Here is a 15,481-nt window from a genome sequence, read left to right on the forward strand (position 1 = left end):
TCAAGCTCCCCTGTCCTCCCCTGATAATTGACTTATCACTATATTCATGTGAGGAAAATATGCGCCGTGTGTTTAATATTAAATTAGTCAGATAAATTCTTTTAGAAACGAAATTGAGTGTATTAGCCACTTATCAGCTATATTCCAGTCGTGATTAACACCTCCCCCCTGAACAGAATTGCCAAAAACGATTTGCAGAAAAGAAGGGCACGTACACGCATGCGCACTGGTGCCCGCGCAAGTCTTCATGGTCATTGTAGTCTTTCTCGGGGTAAGCTCAACGTATTTGACTGCTACTCTTGTCCATTGGCAACCCTACCACACCCCCCACCCCCACCCCCGGGTCGGCTGGTTAACAAGAGTGTTGTCAATATTAAACCGGTCCGCAGTGCCAAAAAGGTTGGGGACCCCTAGTTTAAACTAATATGCCAGGGGTATAGGAACCAGTATGACAGAGCTGAGAATGAGCCAGCAGGTTTACAAGTGGATGATGTAATATGTAATATGAATGTAAGGAAGGACAAGCCAATAATTGGGTACAACTGCAGACAGAACAAAGAGTTAAATTGTACCACAGAGGCAAAATTCAGAAGGGCAAAAAATGCAAGACTGAAGGTGCTGTATTTAAATGTGCATAGCATTCAGAATAAGGTGGACAAACTCATGGCACAATTAGTGATACCCACAATGTCATACTGACCAATCTCTGAGTCATGGCTGAAAGAAGGTCATAGTTGGGAGTTTAATATCAAAGTATATACTTTGTAACAAAAGCACAAGCAGGAAGGCATTGGTGGTGATATGGCTCTATTGGTAAGAGATGGAACTACACCTTTAGAAAGAGGTGACATAGGGTCACAGAAAGCTGAATCTTTATGGGTGGAGTTAAAGAAACTGCAAGGGTAAAAGAAACCATTATGGGAATCATATAGAGGCCTCCAAATAGTGGTCAAGATGTGGAGTTCAGATTTCAAAGGGAGTTGGAAAAATAATGTAATAAGGATAATGTCATAATTGTAATGGAATTCAATTATGCCATCAATATGCAAGGAAATTGGAAAAATATGGCTGGTGTCAGATAGCAAGAGAGGGGATTTGTTGAATGCCTATGAGATGGGTTTTTAGAGCAGCTTGTGCTTGAGTCTACTCGGGGAAAGGCTATCTTATATTGGGTGTTATGTAATAATCCAGATCTTCTAAGCGAGTTTAAAGTAAAGGAACCCTTAAGAGACAGTGATCATAATATGATTGAATTCATACTGCAATTTGAGAAGGAGAAGCATAATTCAGATGTATCAGTATCGCAATGGAATAAAGGGAATTGCTGAGGCATGAGAGAGGAGCTTGCCCGGGTGGATAAGAGGAGGATACTGGCAGGGATGGCAGAGATGGCTGAAGTTTCTGGGAATAGTTCACAAGGCACAGGATAGATACGTCCCACAGAAGACAAAGTTCTCAAATGGCAGGAGCAGGCAATCATGGCTGATAGGGGAAGGTAAGGACTGCATGAATGCCAAGGAATCTTTTAAAATTCAACAAAAGGCAGCTGAAAAACCCATAGGAAAGGTAAAATCAAAATATAAGGGCAAACTAGCCAAGAATATATAGCAGGATACAAGAACTTTTTTCAGTTATATAAAGAATAAAAGGAGGTTGAGTTGATATTGGACTACTGGAAAATGATGCTAGTAAGGTTGTAATGGGGGACAAAAATGGCAGATGAACTTAATGGGTACTTTGCATCTGTCTTCACTGTGGAAGGCACTAGCAGTGTGCCAGAGATCCATGAGTGTCAGGGAGCAGGAGTGAGTGCCATTGCTGTTACAAAGGAAAAAGTGTTAGGCAAACTCAAAGGTCTATAGGTTGATAAGTCAGCTGAACATGATGGATTACATCCCAGAATCCTAAGGGAGGTTGCTGAAGAGCTGACGGATACATTGATCATGATATTTCAAGAATCGCTTGGTTCTGGCATGGTTACACAGGACTGTAAAATTGCAAATGTCACTCCACTCTTTGAGAAGGGAAGACAAAAGAAAAATTATAGGCCAGTTAGTATAACCTCAGTGGTTGGGGAAGTGTTGGAGTCGATGACTAAGGATGAGGTTTCGGGGTACTTGGAGACTAATGATAAAATAAGTCAAAGTCAGCATGGTTTCTGTCAAGGGAAAACTTGCCTGACAGATCTGTTAGAATTCTTCGATGAAGTACTCTAACAGATTTGAAATACAATGTTGGAAAGTGTATGGTCATGCATTCTGGTGGAAGAAATAAATGGGCAGACTACTATTTAGATGGGGAGAGATCTTAAAATGCAGAGATGCAAAGGGACTTGGGAGTCCTTGTACAGGATACCCTAAAGGTTAACCTTCAGGTTGAGTCCGTGGTGAAAAAAGTGAATGCAATGTTTGCATTCATTTCTAAAGATATTGAATATAAGAGCAGGGATGTGATGTTGAGGCTCTATAAGGCACTCGTGAGACCACACTTGGAGTATTGTGCGCAGTTTTGGGCTCCTTATCTTAGAAATGATATACTGATATTGGAGAGGGTTCAGAGAAGATTCACGAGAATGATTCCGGAAATGAAAGGGTTACCGTATGAGGAACATCTGGCAGCTCTTGGGCTGTATTCCCTGGAGGTCAGGAGAATGAGGGGGGGATATCATAGAAACATTCAAAATGTTAAAAGGCCTGAACGGATTAATATGGCAAAGTTATTTCCCATGGTAGGGTAGTCTAGAACAAGAGGGCATAACTTCAGGATTGAAGAACGTCCATTTAGAAAAGAGATGAGGAGAAATTACTTTAGTCAAAGGGTGGTAAATCTGTGGAATTTGTTGCCATGAGTGGCTGTGGAGGCCAAGTCATTGGGTGTATTTAAGGTAGAGATAGATAGGTTCTTGATTAGCCAGGGCATCAAAGGATATTGGGAGACGGTAGAGGAGTGGGGATGACTGGAAGAATTAGATCAGCCCATGATTGAATGGTGGGCCAGACTCAATGGGCTGAATGGCCTACTTCTGCTCCTATATCTTATGGTCTTATGGTCTATCTTAGGTAAAAAGCTGGGTGGAGAAAGGAAAGGCAGTGGATGTCATTTACTGGGATTTTCAAAAGACATTTCATAAGGTGCCTCACATGAGGCTGCTTAACAAGATAAAATCAATGGCATTATAGGAAAGTTACAGGGATGGATAGAGGAATGGCTGACTTTTAGGAACAGCAAATGGGAATAAAAGGGCCTTTTCTGGTAGGCTGCCAGTGACTAGTGGTGTTCCTCAGTGGTCAGTATTGGGACCGCTACTTTTCACACTGTTTATCAATGATTTGGATAATGGAATAGATGGCTTTGTGGCGGATGATACAAAGGTAGGTGGAGGGGTAGGCAGTCCTGAGGAAGCAATGGGATTGCAGCAGGACTTCGACATATTGGAATGGGCAAGAAATTGGCAAATGGAATAAAGTGTTGGAAAATGTATGATAATGCATTTTGGTTAAAGGAACAATAGTATGGACTATTACCTAAACGAGGAGAATGTTCAAACATCAGAGACGCAGAGGGACTTAGGAGGCCTTGTGCAAAACTCCCAGAAGGTTAATTCACAGGTTGAGACTGTGGTAAAGAAGGCAAATACAATGTTGGCATTTATATCAAACGGAATAGAATATAAAAGCTAGGACATAACGCTGAGCCTTTATAAGACACTAGTCAGGTAGCACTTGGAGTATTGTCAACAGTTTTGGGCCCCATATCTCAGAAAGAATGTGTTGTCTTTGGAGATAGTCCAGAGGAGTTTCATGAGGATGATTCTGGGAATGAAGGGGTTAACCTATGAGGAGAGTTTGGCAGCTTTGGGCCTGTACTCACTGGAATTTAGAAGAATGCGACAGGATCTCATTGAAACCTACCGAATGTTAAAAAGACAAGATAAGGTGGATGTTTCCTATGGTGGGGGTATCCAGACCTAAAGGGCATAGCCTCGAGGTTGAGGGGTGACTTTTTTAGAACAGAGGTATAAAGGAATTATTTTAACCAGCGAGAGGTGAATCTGTAGAATGCTCTGCCACAGATTGTGGTGGAATCCAAGTCAATGGATATATTTAAAGCAGAAGTTGATAGTTTTCTGATTGGTTAGGGCATCAAAGGAAACGGGAAGAAGGCTGGAGTATGGGGGGTTGTGTGGGATCTGGGAACGGTCATGATGGAATATTAGAGCAGACTCGAAGGGCTGAATGGCCAAATTCTGCTCCTATGTCTTATGGTCTCATCGTCTTATAGGCAGAAGACCATTTGATTACTAATTTAGTGAGTTCAACATAACATTGTGCTGTGTTACTGTGCTGTACTGTTCTATGTTCTCTGTTCATTCATAGCATAAGCATGACAGTTACAGAGGTAACGTAGCGCAGGCAGACAGTGAGGTGGAAGACCATGCAAGGTAGACCGCGATCTCAAGAGTCAAGGATGCCAGGCCTGCTCCTGCAGACATCTCTCAGTCACCAGCCTGCTAATAGGATTCACCTACCACTCATTCCAGACCCATCACCTGTGGCCTATTTAACCCCAGTTCACATCTACAGTCCTTGTTCACTCATCAAGCCAGCCAGCCTCGAACAGTTGCTCATCGTCTTCACTTTCCTTGCCTAAAGTTGCCTGTTGTGTTTAGATTCTGCCCCCCCCCCTTGTTTTATTGCTCCTTCTGTCTTTAAAATTTGTGGGCTATTACCAAACTATTTCTTGCTGCTAAATCGCCTTTGCTGCTCTGCTTTTGGGTCAAGCCTCATCTATATTCCTTGACTGTTTGAATAAGCCATTGATTGACCCATTAGTGTATGTTTACCTAAGGAAGTCATCAGCCAAAATGAGCACATGATACAGAAGCAGCAGGAACCCATTGGCCATCTGTCTGCCCTCTCATCCAATTCCCTGCCTCAGTACAGCATCTCTGTATCAGTCAACCTCCTCCCTCTGAACTCCAGATCCCCAACCCAATTGCTTCAACAGGTTTCTAACCTGAATTTTCTGTTGAAGTGCATCGTACATTCTCAGTTCCAGCTGTTTCTGTATTCAGTGGATTGGGCCAAGAGCACCTTGCTCATCTAGCTCTTAACTAGGTGAGCTCTGACATCCAGAACTGCTAATTGAGACAATAAAGCCACCATTTGCAACAGATATGAGGATTTTACCACTGACAGGTGTCGTGTTTTTCATCATCTAGGATTAAGTTCACTAAGGTATCAGCTATTCTGGATTGGATGATGTGCAATGAACCAGAATTGATTAGGGAGTTTAAGGTAAAAGGACCCTTTGGGGCAAGTGATCACAATATGATCAAATTCACCCTGAAATTTGAGAAGGAGAAGCTAAAGTTTGATGTATTAGTAATACAGTGGAGTAAAGAGATTTAGAGACACAAGAGAAGGCACACAGCGTGTTGGCATTCATCACCATAGGATTGAGTTCAAGAGCCGTGAGCCCCACTTGGCGTACTGTGTTCAGTCTGGTCACCTCACTACAGGAAGAACATGGATACTATAGAGAGAGTGCAGAGGAGATTTACAATGATATTACCGTGATTGGAGGGCGTACCTTATGAGAGTAGGTTGAGTGAACTTGGCCTTTTCTCCTTGGAGCAACGGAGGATGAGAGGTGACCTGATAGAGGTGTATAGATGATGAGGGGCATTGATCATGTGGATAGCCAGAAGCTTTTTTCCAGGGCTGAAGTGGCTAACATGAGAGGCCATAGTTTTAAGGTACTAGGAAACAGGTACTGAGGGGATGTCAGGGGTATGTTTTTCACACAGAGAGTGGTGGGTGCATGGAATGCACTGCTGGTGGAGGTGGTGGAAACGGATACAATAGGGTCTTTTAAGAGCCTCTTAGATAGGAACATGGTTTTTAGAAAAATAGAGGACTATGCGCTGGGAAAATCTAGGCAGCCTCTAGAGTTGGTTACATGGTCAGCACAACATTGTGGGCCGAAGGGCCAGTAATGTGCTATAAATTTTCATGTTCTAAGAGAGGAGTTGGCCAAAATTCATTGGAAAAGGACACTGGCAGGGATGATGGCAGAGCAGCAATGGCTGGATTTCTGGAAGTAATTTGGAAGGTGCAGGATATATACATCCCAAAGAGGAAGAAGTATTCTAAAGGTAAGATGACATAACCGTGACTAACAAGAGAAGTCAATGCCAACATAAAAGCCAAATAGAGCAAAAATTAGTGGGAAGTCAGAAGATTGGGAAACTTTTAAAAACCAACAGAAGGCAACTAAAAAATAATTAAAAGATGAAATATGAAAGTAAGCTACCCAATAATATTAAATAGGATAACAATTTTTCTTCAGATTCATTAAATGTAAAAGAGAGGCAGAGTGAATATTGGGCATCTGGAAAACGATGGTGGAAAGGTAGTAATTGGAAGTAAGGAAATGGTGGATAAACTGGATAAGTGCTTTAGAAACACAGAAACATAGAAAACCTACAGCACAATACAGGCCCTTCGCCCACAAAGCTGTACCGAATACGTCCTTACCTTAGAAATTACCTGGGGTTACCCATAGCCCTCTATTTTTCTGAGCTCCATGTACCTGTCCAGGAGTCTCTTAAAAGACTCTATCGTATCCACCTCTACCATCGTCGCTGGCAGCCCAATCTATGCACTCACCACCCTTTGCATAAAAAACTTACCCCTGACATCTCCTCTGTACCTACTTCCAAGCACCTTAAAACTGTGCCCTCTCATGCTAGCCATTCCAGCCCTGGGAAAAAGACTCTGACAATCCACACGATCAATGCCTCTCATCATGTTATACACCTCTATCAGGTCATCTCTCAGCCTCAGTCGCTCCAAGGAGAAAAGGCCAAGTTCACTCAACCTAATCTCATAAGGCAAGTTCCCCAATCCAGGCAACATCTTTGTAAATCTCCTCTGCACCCTTTCTATGGCTTTCACATCCTTCCTATAGTGAGGTGACCAGAACTGAGCACAGTACTCCAAGTAGGGTCTGACCAGGGTCCTATATAGCTGTAGTATTACCTCTCGGCTCTTAAACTCAATCACATGGCCAATGATGAAGGCCAATGCACCGTATGCTTTCTTAACCACAGAGTCAACCTGCGCAGCAGCTTTGAGTATCCTATGGACTCAGACCCCAAGATGCCTCCGATCCTCTGATCCTCCACACTGCCAAGTCTTACCATTAATACTATATTCTGCCATCATATTTAATATTTATATTTTGTATCAATCTTTGTTGTGGAAGACTCTAATAGTATAGTAGAAGTTCAAGAATGTCAGAGGTCAGATGTGTACGAGTTGCTATTACGACGGAGATGGTTCTTGGGAAACTGAAAGGGCTGAAAGTAGATAAGTCACCTGCAACAGATGGTGTACACCTCAGGGCTCTGAAAGAGGTGGCTTTCAAGAATCACTAGATTCTGGAACAGCTCAGGAAGACTGGAAAATTTGCAAATGTTACTCCACTCTTCAAGAAGGGAGAGAGGCAGAAGAAAGGAAATTATAGGCCAGTTAGTCTAACTTCTGTGGTTGTGAAGATGTTGGAGTCAATTGTTAAGGGTGTGGTTTCAGGACACTTGGAGGTGCATCATAAAATAAGCTGTAGTCAGCATGGTTTCCTTAAGGGAAAACTTTGCCTGACTAATCTGTTGGAATTCTTTGAAGAAATAACAAGCAGGATAGACAGAGAAGAACCTGTTGGTGTTGTGTACTTCAATTTTTCAGAAGGTCTTTAACAAGATGCCACACAAGGTTGCTTAACAAGCTACAAGCCCATGGTATTACAGGAAAGGTACTAGCATGGATAAAGCATTGGCAGATTGTCAAGAGGCAAAGAGCGTGAATAAAGGGAGCCTTTTCTGGTTGGCTGTCAGTGACTTGTGATGTTCCACAGGGGTATTTGTTGGAACTGTTTCTTTTTACATTATATGTCAATGACTTGGATAACAGAATTGATGGCTTTGTTGCAAAGTTTGCACATGATACAATGAGAGGCAGCTAGTTTTGCTGAAGTAGAGAGACTACAGAAGGTCCTAGACAGGTTACAAGAACGGGCAATGAAGTGGCAAATGGAATACAGTGTCAATAGACAATAGACATTAGGTGCAAGAGTTGGCCATTCGGCCCTTCGAGCCAGCACCGCCATTCACTGTGATCATGGCTGATCATCCACAATCAGTACCCCATTCCTGCCTTCTCCCCATATCCCTTAACTCCACTATCTCTAAGAGCTCTATCTAACTCTTTCTTGAAAGCATTCAGAGAATTGGCCCCACTGTCTTCTGAGGCAGAGCATTCCACAGATCCACAACTCTCTGGATGAAAAAGTTTTTCCTCAACTCCGTTCTAAATGGCCTACCCTTTATTCTTAAACTGTGGCCTCTGGTTCTGGACTCCCCGAACATCAGGAACATGTTTCCTGTCTCTAACGTGTCCAATCTCATAATAATCATATGTTTCAATCAGATCCCCTCTCATCCTTCTACATTCCAGTGCTTACAAGCCCAGTCGCTCCAATCTTTCAACATATGACAGTCCCGCCATCTTGGGAATTAACCTTGTGAATCTACGCTGCACCCCTTCAATAGCAAGAATGTCTTTCCTCAAATTTGGAGACCAAAACTGCACACAATATTCCAGATGCGGTCTCACTAGGGCCCTGTACAACTGCAGAAGGACCTCTTTGCTCCTATACTCAACTCCCCTTGTTATGAAGGCCAACATGTACCATGCAAAAATCTTCTGCACCCAAGCTATATGTGTGTGCCTAAGACCTTTGCACGGCACTGTATGTACATATCTACAATGACATTAGCAGCTTCTCAATGAACCACCACTTGTATGTCAGTCATGTCTATTCAGTTCTTCAGCACCTCTGAAAACCAATTGTAATGCAACTTAGAAAAATGCCAATCCTACACCCTAGTCATTTCCTTCCTGGGTTATGTCCCTTCACATCAAGGCATAACCACAGCCCTAGGGAATGTGTATACTATCATTAAATTACCCCAAACATTCACAGTCAAACAGCTACAGTACTTCTTGGCCTTCTTCAATTTCTACCACCACTTCATCAGAAACTACAGCATATTGCTGTTTCACACACCTCCCTCACTGTTACCAACATCATGCGTAACTTGGTGTGCTGCCGTGGACCATACTTTCAAGGAGCTCCTTTGATACTTCATCACCTCTCCCATTCTTCACCATCCGAACCTTCCAGATGTTTTGTGGTAGAGCTGGGCAGCTAGACTGACCACCAGAACCTCATATCTAAACAACAGAGCAAGCAACTCTACTCATGTCACACTCACTGGCCCCACTTTTCAAACTATTCAGCTTCACATCTCTCGCTGACCCATTTCCAAGAACACAAAGCTGGACGTCCAGCCACGACAGTTTGACTAACTGAAATGGAGACCAACCCTCAATCCAACCATTTTGTCATCACAAATTCTCATCCTGATTATCTGGATCCTTGAGAATCAGATCCAGCAGGCTGTCCAACATGAGCCTGCTCAGTCCAAGGCACCTGACAACAGCAACCCTACACTTTGATGCACTCCAGTGAACCCACTCCTTACCCTTCTCTGGCCATCCAGACATATGAAGGACCCTAGATTTCTTGTGACACAGGTTCTAGTGGCCCATCATGAATTACAGATATACATAGAAACATAGAAAACCTACAGCACAATATAAGCCCTTCAGCCCTCAAGGTTGTGCCAAACATGTCCCTACCTTAGAAATTACCAGGCTTACTCATAGCCTTCTATTTTTCTAAGCTCCATTTACCTATCCAAAAGTCTCTTAAAAGACCCTATCATTTCAGCCTCCACCACTGTTGCCGGCAGCCCATTCCACTCACTCACCACTCTCTGCGTAAAAAACTTACCCCTGACCTGCTCTGTACCTACTCCCCAGCACCTTAAACCTGTGTCCTCTTCTGGCAACCACTTCAGCCCTGGGAAAAAGCCTCTGACTATCCACACGATCAATGCCTCTCATCATCTTATACACCTCTATCAGGTCACCTCTCATCCTCCGTCGCTTCAAGGAGAAAAGGCTGAGTTCACTCAACCTGTTGTCATAAGCCATGCTTCCCAATCCAGGCAACATCCTTGTCAATCTCCTCTTCACCCTTTCTATGGCTTCCAGAACAGATCCCTGAGGCACACCACTGGTCACCGACCTCTATGCAGAATATGACACGTCTACAACCACTGTTTGCCTTCTGTGGGCAAGCCAGTTCTGGATCCACAAAGCAATATTCCCTTGGATCATATGCCTCCTTACTTTCTCAATAAGCCTTGCATGGGGTACCTTATCAAATGCCTTGCTGAAATCCATATACACTACATCTACTGCTCTTCCTTCATCAATGTGTTTAGTCACATCCTCAAAAAATTCAATCAGGCTGGCAAGGCATAACCTGCCCTTGACAAAGCCATGCTGACTATCCCTGAAAATATTATACCTCTCCAAATGTTCATAAACCCTGCCTCTCAGGATCTTCTCCATCAACTTATCAACCAGTGAAGTAAGATTCACTGGTCTATAATTTCCTGGGCTATTTCTACTCCCTTTCTTGAATAAAGGAAGAACATTCACAACCCTCCAATCCTCTGGAACTTCTCCCGTCCCCATTGATGATGCAAAGATCATCGCCAGAGGCTCAGCAATCTCCTCCCTTGCCTCCCACTGTAGCCTGGGGTACATCTCATCTGGTCCTTCTGACTTATCCAACTTGATGCTTTCCAAAAGCTCCTGCACATCCTCTTTCTTAATATCTACATGCTCAAGCTTTTCAGTCCGCTGCAAGTCATCAATACAATCACCAAGATCCTTTTCTATAGTGAATACTGAAGCAAAGTATTCATTAAGTACCTCTGCTATTTCCTCCGGTTCCATACACACTTTCCCACTGTCACACTTGATAGGTCCTATTTTTTCATGTCTTATTCTCTTGCTCTTCACATGCTTGTAGTATGCCTTGGGGGTTTCCTTAATCCTGCCCGCCAAGGCCTTCTTATGGCCCCTTCTAGCTCTCCCAATTTTCTTCTTGAGCTCCTTCCTGTTAGCCTTATAATCTTCTAGATCTCTAACATTACCTAGCTCTCTGAACCTTTTGTAAGCTTTTATTTTCTTCTTGACTAGATTTATTACAGCCTTTGTACACCACGGTTCCTGTACCCTACCATAGCTTCCCTGGCTCATTGGAACGTACCTATGCAGAATTCCACACAGATATCCCCTGAATATACGTCATTTCATTGCTGCCAGCTCTCAGCATACTCAGGCAATTCTACCAAACAGCAGACCTCCAGATTCCTGCAGTCCCTACCGGTCCCTAGACACCCTTGGTTGCACATCATCATGGATTTAATCATGGTTTTGCCATCTCCAGTGGGGCCACAGTGATCGTGACAGTGGTGGACCAGTTATGCAAGGTGCCCAGTGCATTGCCCTCCCCATTCTCCTGTTGGCTGCTGAGACAGGAACCTTGTTCTCCATCATGTACAGGAGTTCACCGTGGACAGAGTGTGCATGGCCTAGTTGACAGAGAAGTGGACAGCAGAGGACTTGGGTGCCATCCAGTTAGATCCTGGGTAATTCACTTATCGATGCGTTCCACCGGAGCCATCTAGATTGTCCTGACCCATCAGGGGACAGACATGAGGAGTTTTTTCCATTCAGGCCTGCACATACAGGTACCTCTCAGTCTCCACCCAGTTAATAGAATTTACCTGCCACTCATTCCAGACTCAGCACCTGCAGCCTATTTACTCCCAGTGTTCAGCTACAGTCCTCATTGAACCAACCACCCTTAACTGGTTGCTCCTCGCCCTCACTCTCCCTAACCTTTACCTTGTTGCCTGGTGTGTTTAGTTTCTGTTCTCTCCTGTTTTTGTGACTCCCTATGGCTTGTTACTTCGCATTCCAAAGTATTGTTTATTGCTCAATGGTCTCTACTGATCTGCTTTTGGCTGAAGCCTCCTCTATGTTCCCAGACAAAGGCAATCATTCAACAGTGGGATAGAAGCTGCCCTTGAGACTGGTAGTACAAAATTTCAGGCTTTTGTACTCTCTTTTGTTCTCTCTAGGATAGAAGAGAAGAGAAGAGAAGAGAGTATGTCCAGGGTGTGTGGGATCTTTGATTATATTGGCTCCTTTACTGATACAGCTGATGCAGACAGAGGTATAGATAGGGTCCATAAATGGGAGGCTTGTTTTCATGAGCTAGGCTGTATCCACACTCCCTGCAGCTTCTTGCCCAAGGAACTCCAACTGAAAAATTGCAACCAAGTTTGAAGCTGGCATTAGAGGTAGTCATGAAACCCCTTGAACCAGTTCTGTAGTTGAGATAGATCATGGGCGATTGGTATTTCATCCTTACCTACCTATCATTTCTAACTCTATGACTGGCAATGTGTTTAACTTCAATTGTAACAACAAAACTAAGAGATAGATTGCCAAAGAGTAGGAATATTATCAGGAGTTTATAGGAACCTTTTACATTACAGGATTTTGGGTACATAGGTCAGCACAGCATAGATAGTGTGTCTTTCAGCATTTTAGCTGGGACACAATTACATAGGATTTATCAGCCCATCAAAGGTACACACAATACTGGGGGAGCTCAGTGGATCAGGTAGCATTTAATGAAAGTCAATGACTCAGGTCAAGGTACTTTATCTGGAATGCAGTCTATTGCATCTTCATATTGATACTATTCATTTGAATACTTTTGAAAATTCTTAATAGAATTCATAAAAAACTTTGGAATTCACATTTTTTCTTACTAATTGAGTGAGGCCAATCAATTATGAAGCAGACTACACATTCCATCTTATGAGTGAAAAACAGCTGCAACAATATTCAGCAGCATTATTTTCAACAGTCACCTTCCTAGGCCCTCTGCTTCTTCATTATCCATCCCTTATCCATGGTACTCTTCCAACTGTAACACCCTGGGAAAGGTTTCACTGCTAACATAATGGTCTTTCTGTAGAAGCAGTGTTTCGGTTATGGTTAGAGATAACAGATGCTTTGGAATGTGAGCTGGGTCTTTAGGATCCTCAGTCGGACAGCAGGATCGACTGAGGATCTGTGAATTAAGCTCCACCTGGTGCACATTGTACTGTTTAATTATAATGGGCTCTTTTTGTTTTTTCATTCTTTTCTTTACTAACCTTTTAGTTAAGATTCATGAATATAATCCTTTAATCATATGCAGTGCGCTGTCTGTTATTTCTTGGCACTAATTTGTAACAGGTTAGCAAATTACACAGCATCCACACAAAGCGGGGTCTAGGGTGGGAGAGCCGTCTCAATCTCACCGGTTTGGTGGGACTGGAGCAGGTTTTCACAACTATCACGGTATTTCCCACCTATCGACTCTCTCTCTCCCAACACTCTTGAGGATTTGAGGATATATAAAAAAAATCATTTTGAACCTATGTAACCTCTGGCTAAAAGAATAATTGGGACTGAATAGGAATTTTTGAACTGAAGTAAACTCTGTCTTCAGCGGTTAGCTAGGCCAGGCTCACTATCAGTTCTTTTCAGCTTGCAGAGAGAAATTGGGAGGTTGATAACATTATATATTACACATTGTACCCTTGTTTGATTACAGGGAAAGGAGGACTTGCTGATAAGGACAGGAATGAACATCTGTCTGTAATTAAGTCAGGCCTTGCAAAGGGAATAACTGATAAGGACTGGACAGTACCTCCATCTGTAATTAAAACCTTGATTTAGTGGACTCTCTTATCTAAGTAATTAAGTTTTGCACCAACAGACTTGGTGGGCGTACCAGTTCAAATAATATCTTGCAATAGTAATGTATGGGGCTTACTATGTATAGGTATACAGCTGTAACCTGATTAAGTTAGTCCACTTGTCAGAAGGTGGCAGTGCTTATGTGCCTTCGCTTTGACAACTGGGTCTCAAGTTCCTGCAGAAGAGTGTGCAATAAACCATGGTGACGATAAGAAGCTGGTCTCCCGAGTTTTATTCAGATTCAACTTTAACACCCTTCTCCCTCTGTCTACAGTCTCTGTAACTTGCATAATGATGGTACGATTGCAAAGCAACATATACACACTTGTTCACAGTTGTTCATGGAAGCTTAGTCTGCATTGCAGAAGACCTTGGTCCTCAGTATTTTAGAGTCTTATCTCCAATAATTAATTAACTAAAACATTTATGTTTGCCTTTGCTATCTGGGAATGCAGGCAACATTTATCCCATGGTTAATCTGGGAATGCATTTTGGAGTGACTTTATTGTGTTACATTTTGGTGGTTCTATCTTGACCGAAGTTTTTCTTAATTTTCATAATAGTGAAGCAATCTAAAACTCACCAACCAATATGAACCAACATATAATAACTTGTAATGGAACCCAGCTAAATAAATCACTGATTTATTTTGGTTTTCAATTCTTATTTTCATGATCTCACCCCATCCATCACAATTGCTGCAATATCCTCTTGTTCTATGAACCTGTAAAACATCCATACATCCCCCAATTCTGGCCTCATTCTTTACCAAATTAGCCAGCCGGTGGTGTAGTGGCATCAGTACTGGAATTTAAGGCAAATGGTCTTGGGTTCTAATCTGGCCAGCTCCTTACCTACTTTCCACCTGTTCAGGGTTGAGTATTGAGCTAGTAACTCAACTTCATAAATAAGCAGACAAATGTTCTGGAAATGAGAAAAGAAACCACCCGCTGCACCAAAAGGTGTGAAAATGAACAACAATTCATCACCAAATTAAAACACTTCACCATTCATTCCTTCCATAAAGTTTAGCTTATGTAAAGAGTTTTCCAAATACCTCCTAGACTCAATGGAGATTTTTTTAAGTAATGACTAACTTATTACTTTAATTTACCTTTATAAATACTTGCTGCTATTTTCACTGAGGGTTAGTTAATTCAAATTGAATACTAATATGAGGTATGACAAGTGTGCAGAAAAACATACCAAGTAGGTGAAGTATTTTATTTTCTCCTGGACTTGTGGATTGTCATTTCGGGGGTACAGATTAACCAATAAATCTTCACCTGGACTTAAATCTGTTTGTGAAATACTAATGTGCAGGTAGTTTGCTGAACCATGTTGTGTCAAATAGCGCTCTGCAGTTATCCATGCAGATGCCTGTCGATTGTTGGGAGTATCAGGAACTTCTGTTAAAACCTGTAAGCAGAAAGAAAAAGGGGAGAAGTAAATTCCAACTGTTGAGCACATGTTGATCTCCCACCAACTTAAAAAATGCAGTATACTTCATTTTATAACGTGAATTAGTAAATGAAAAGTTAAGTTTCTTAATTCATATACTAATTCATCAGTCGGTGGGCAGTAGGAGCAACCAAAGTTGTAATTGTTCGTCCCTTATGTTTTTTTTACAATATCAAGACGCTGCTGAATATTAAGAAAATTATGTAGTATGGGTC

General features: G+C 42.4%; 1 protein-coding gene across 1 annotated transcript in view; it reads right to left on the reverse strand.

Annotated features, from left to right (window-relative positions):
* Window positions 1-15,481, reverse strand: part of LOC134339400 (complement C3-like) — a 219,169-nt gene that overhangs the window by 150,684 nt on the left and 53,004 nt on the right. Inside the window, exon 12 of the mRNA XM_063035863.1 lies at window positions 15,012-15,224. Within this exon, the coding sequence (XP_062891933.1) occupies window positions 15,012-15,224 (213 nt within the window). The remainder of the gene's footprint in view (window positions 1-15,011; window positions 15,225-15,481) is intronic.

Source organism: Mobula hypostoma, chromosome 29 (assembly GCF_963921235.1).
Source record: "Mobula hypostoma chromosome 29, sMobHyp1.1, whole genome shotgun sequence".
In the NCBI taxonomy this organism is placed as follows: Eukaryota; Metazoa; Chordata; class Chondrichthyes; order Myliobatiformes; family Myliobatidae; genus Mobula; species Mobula hypostoma.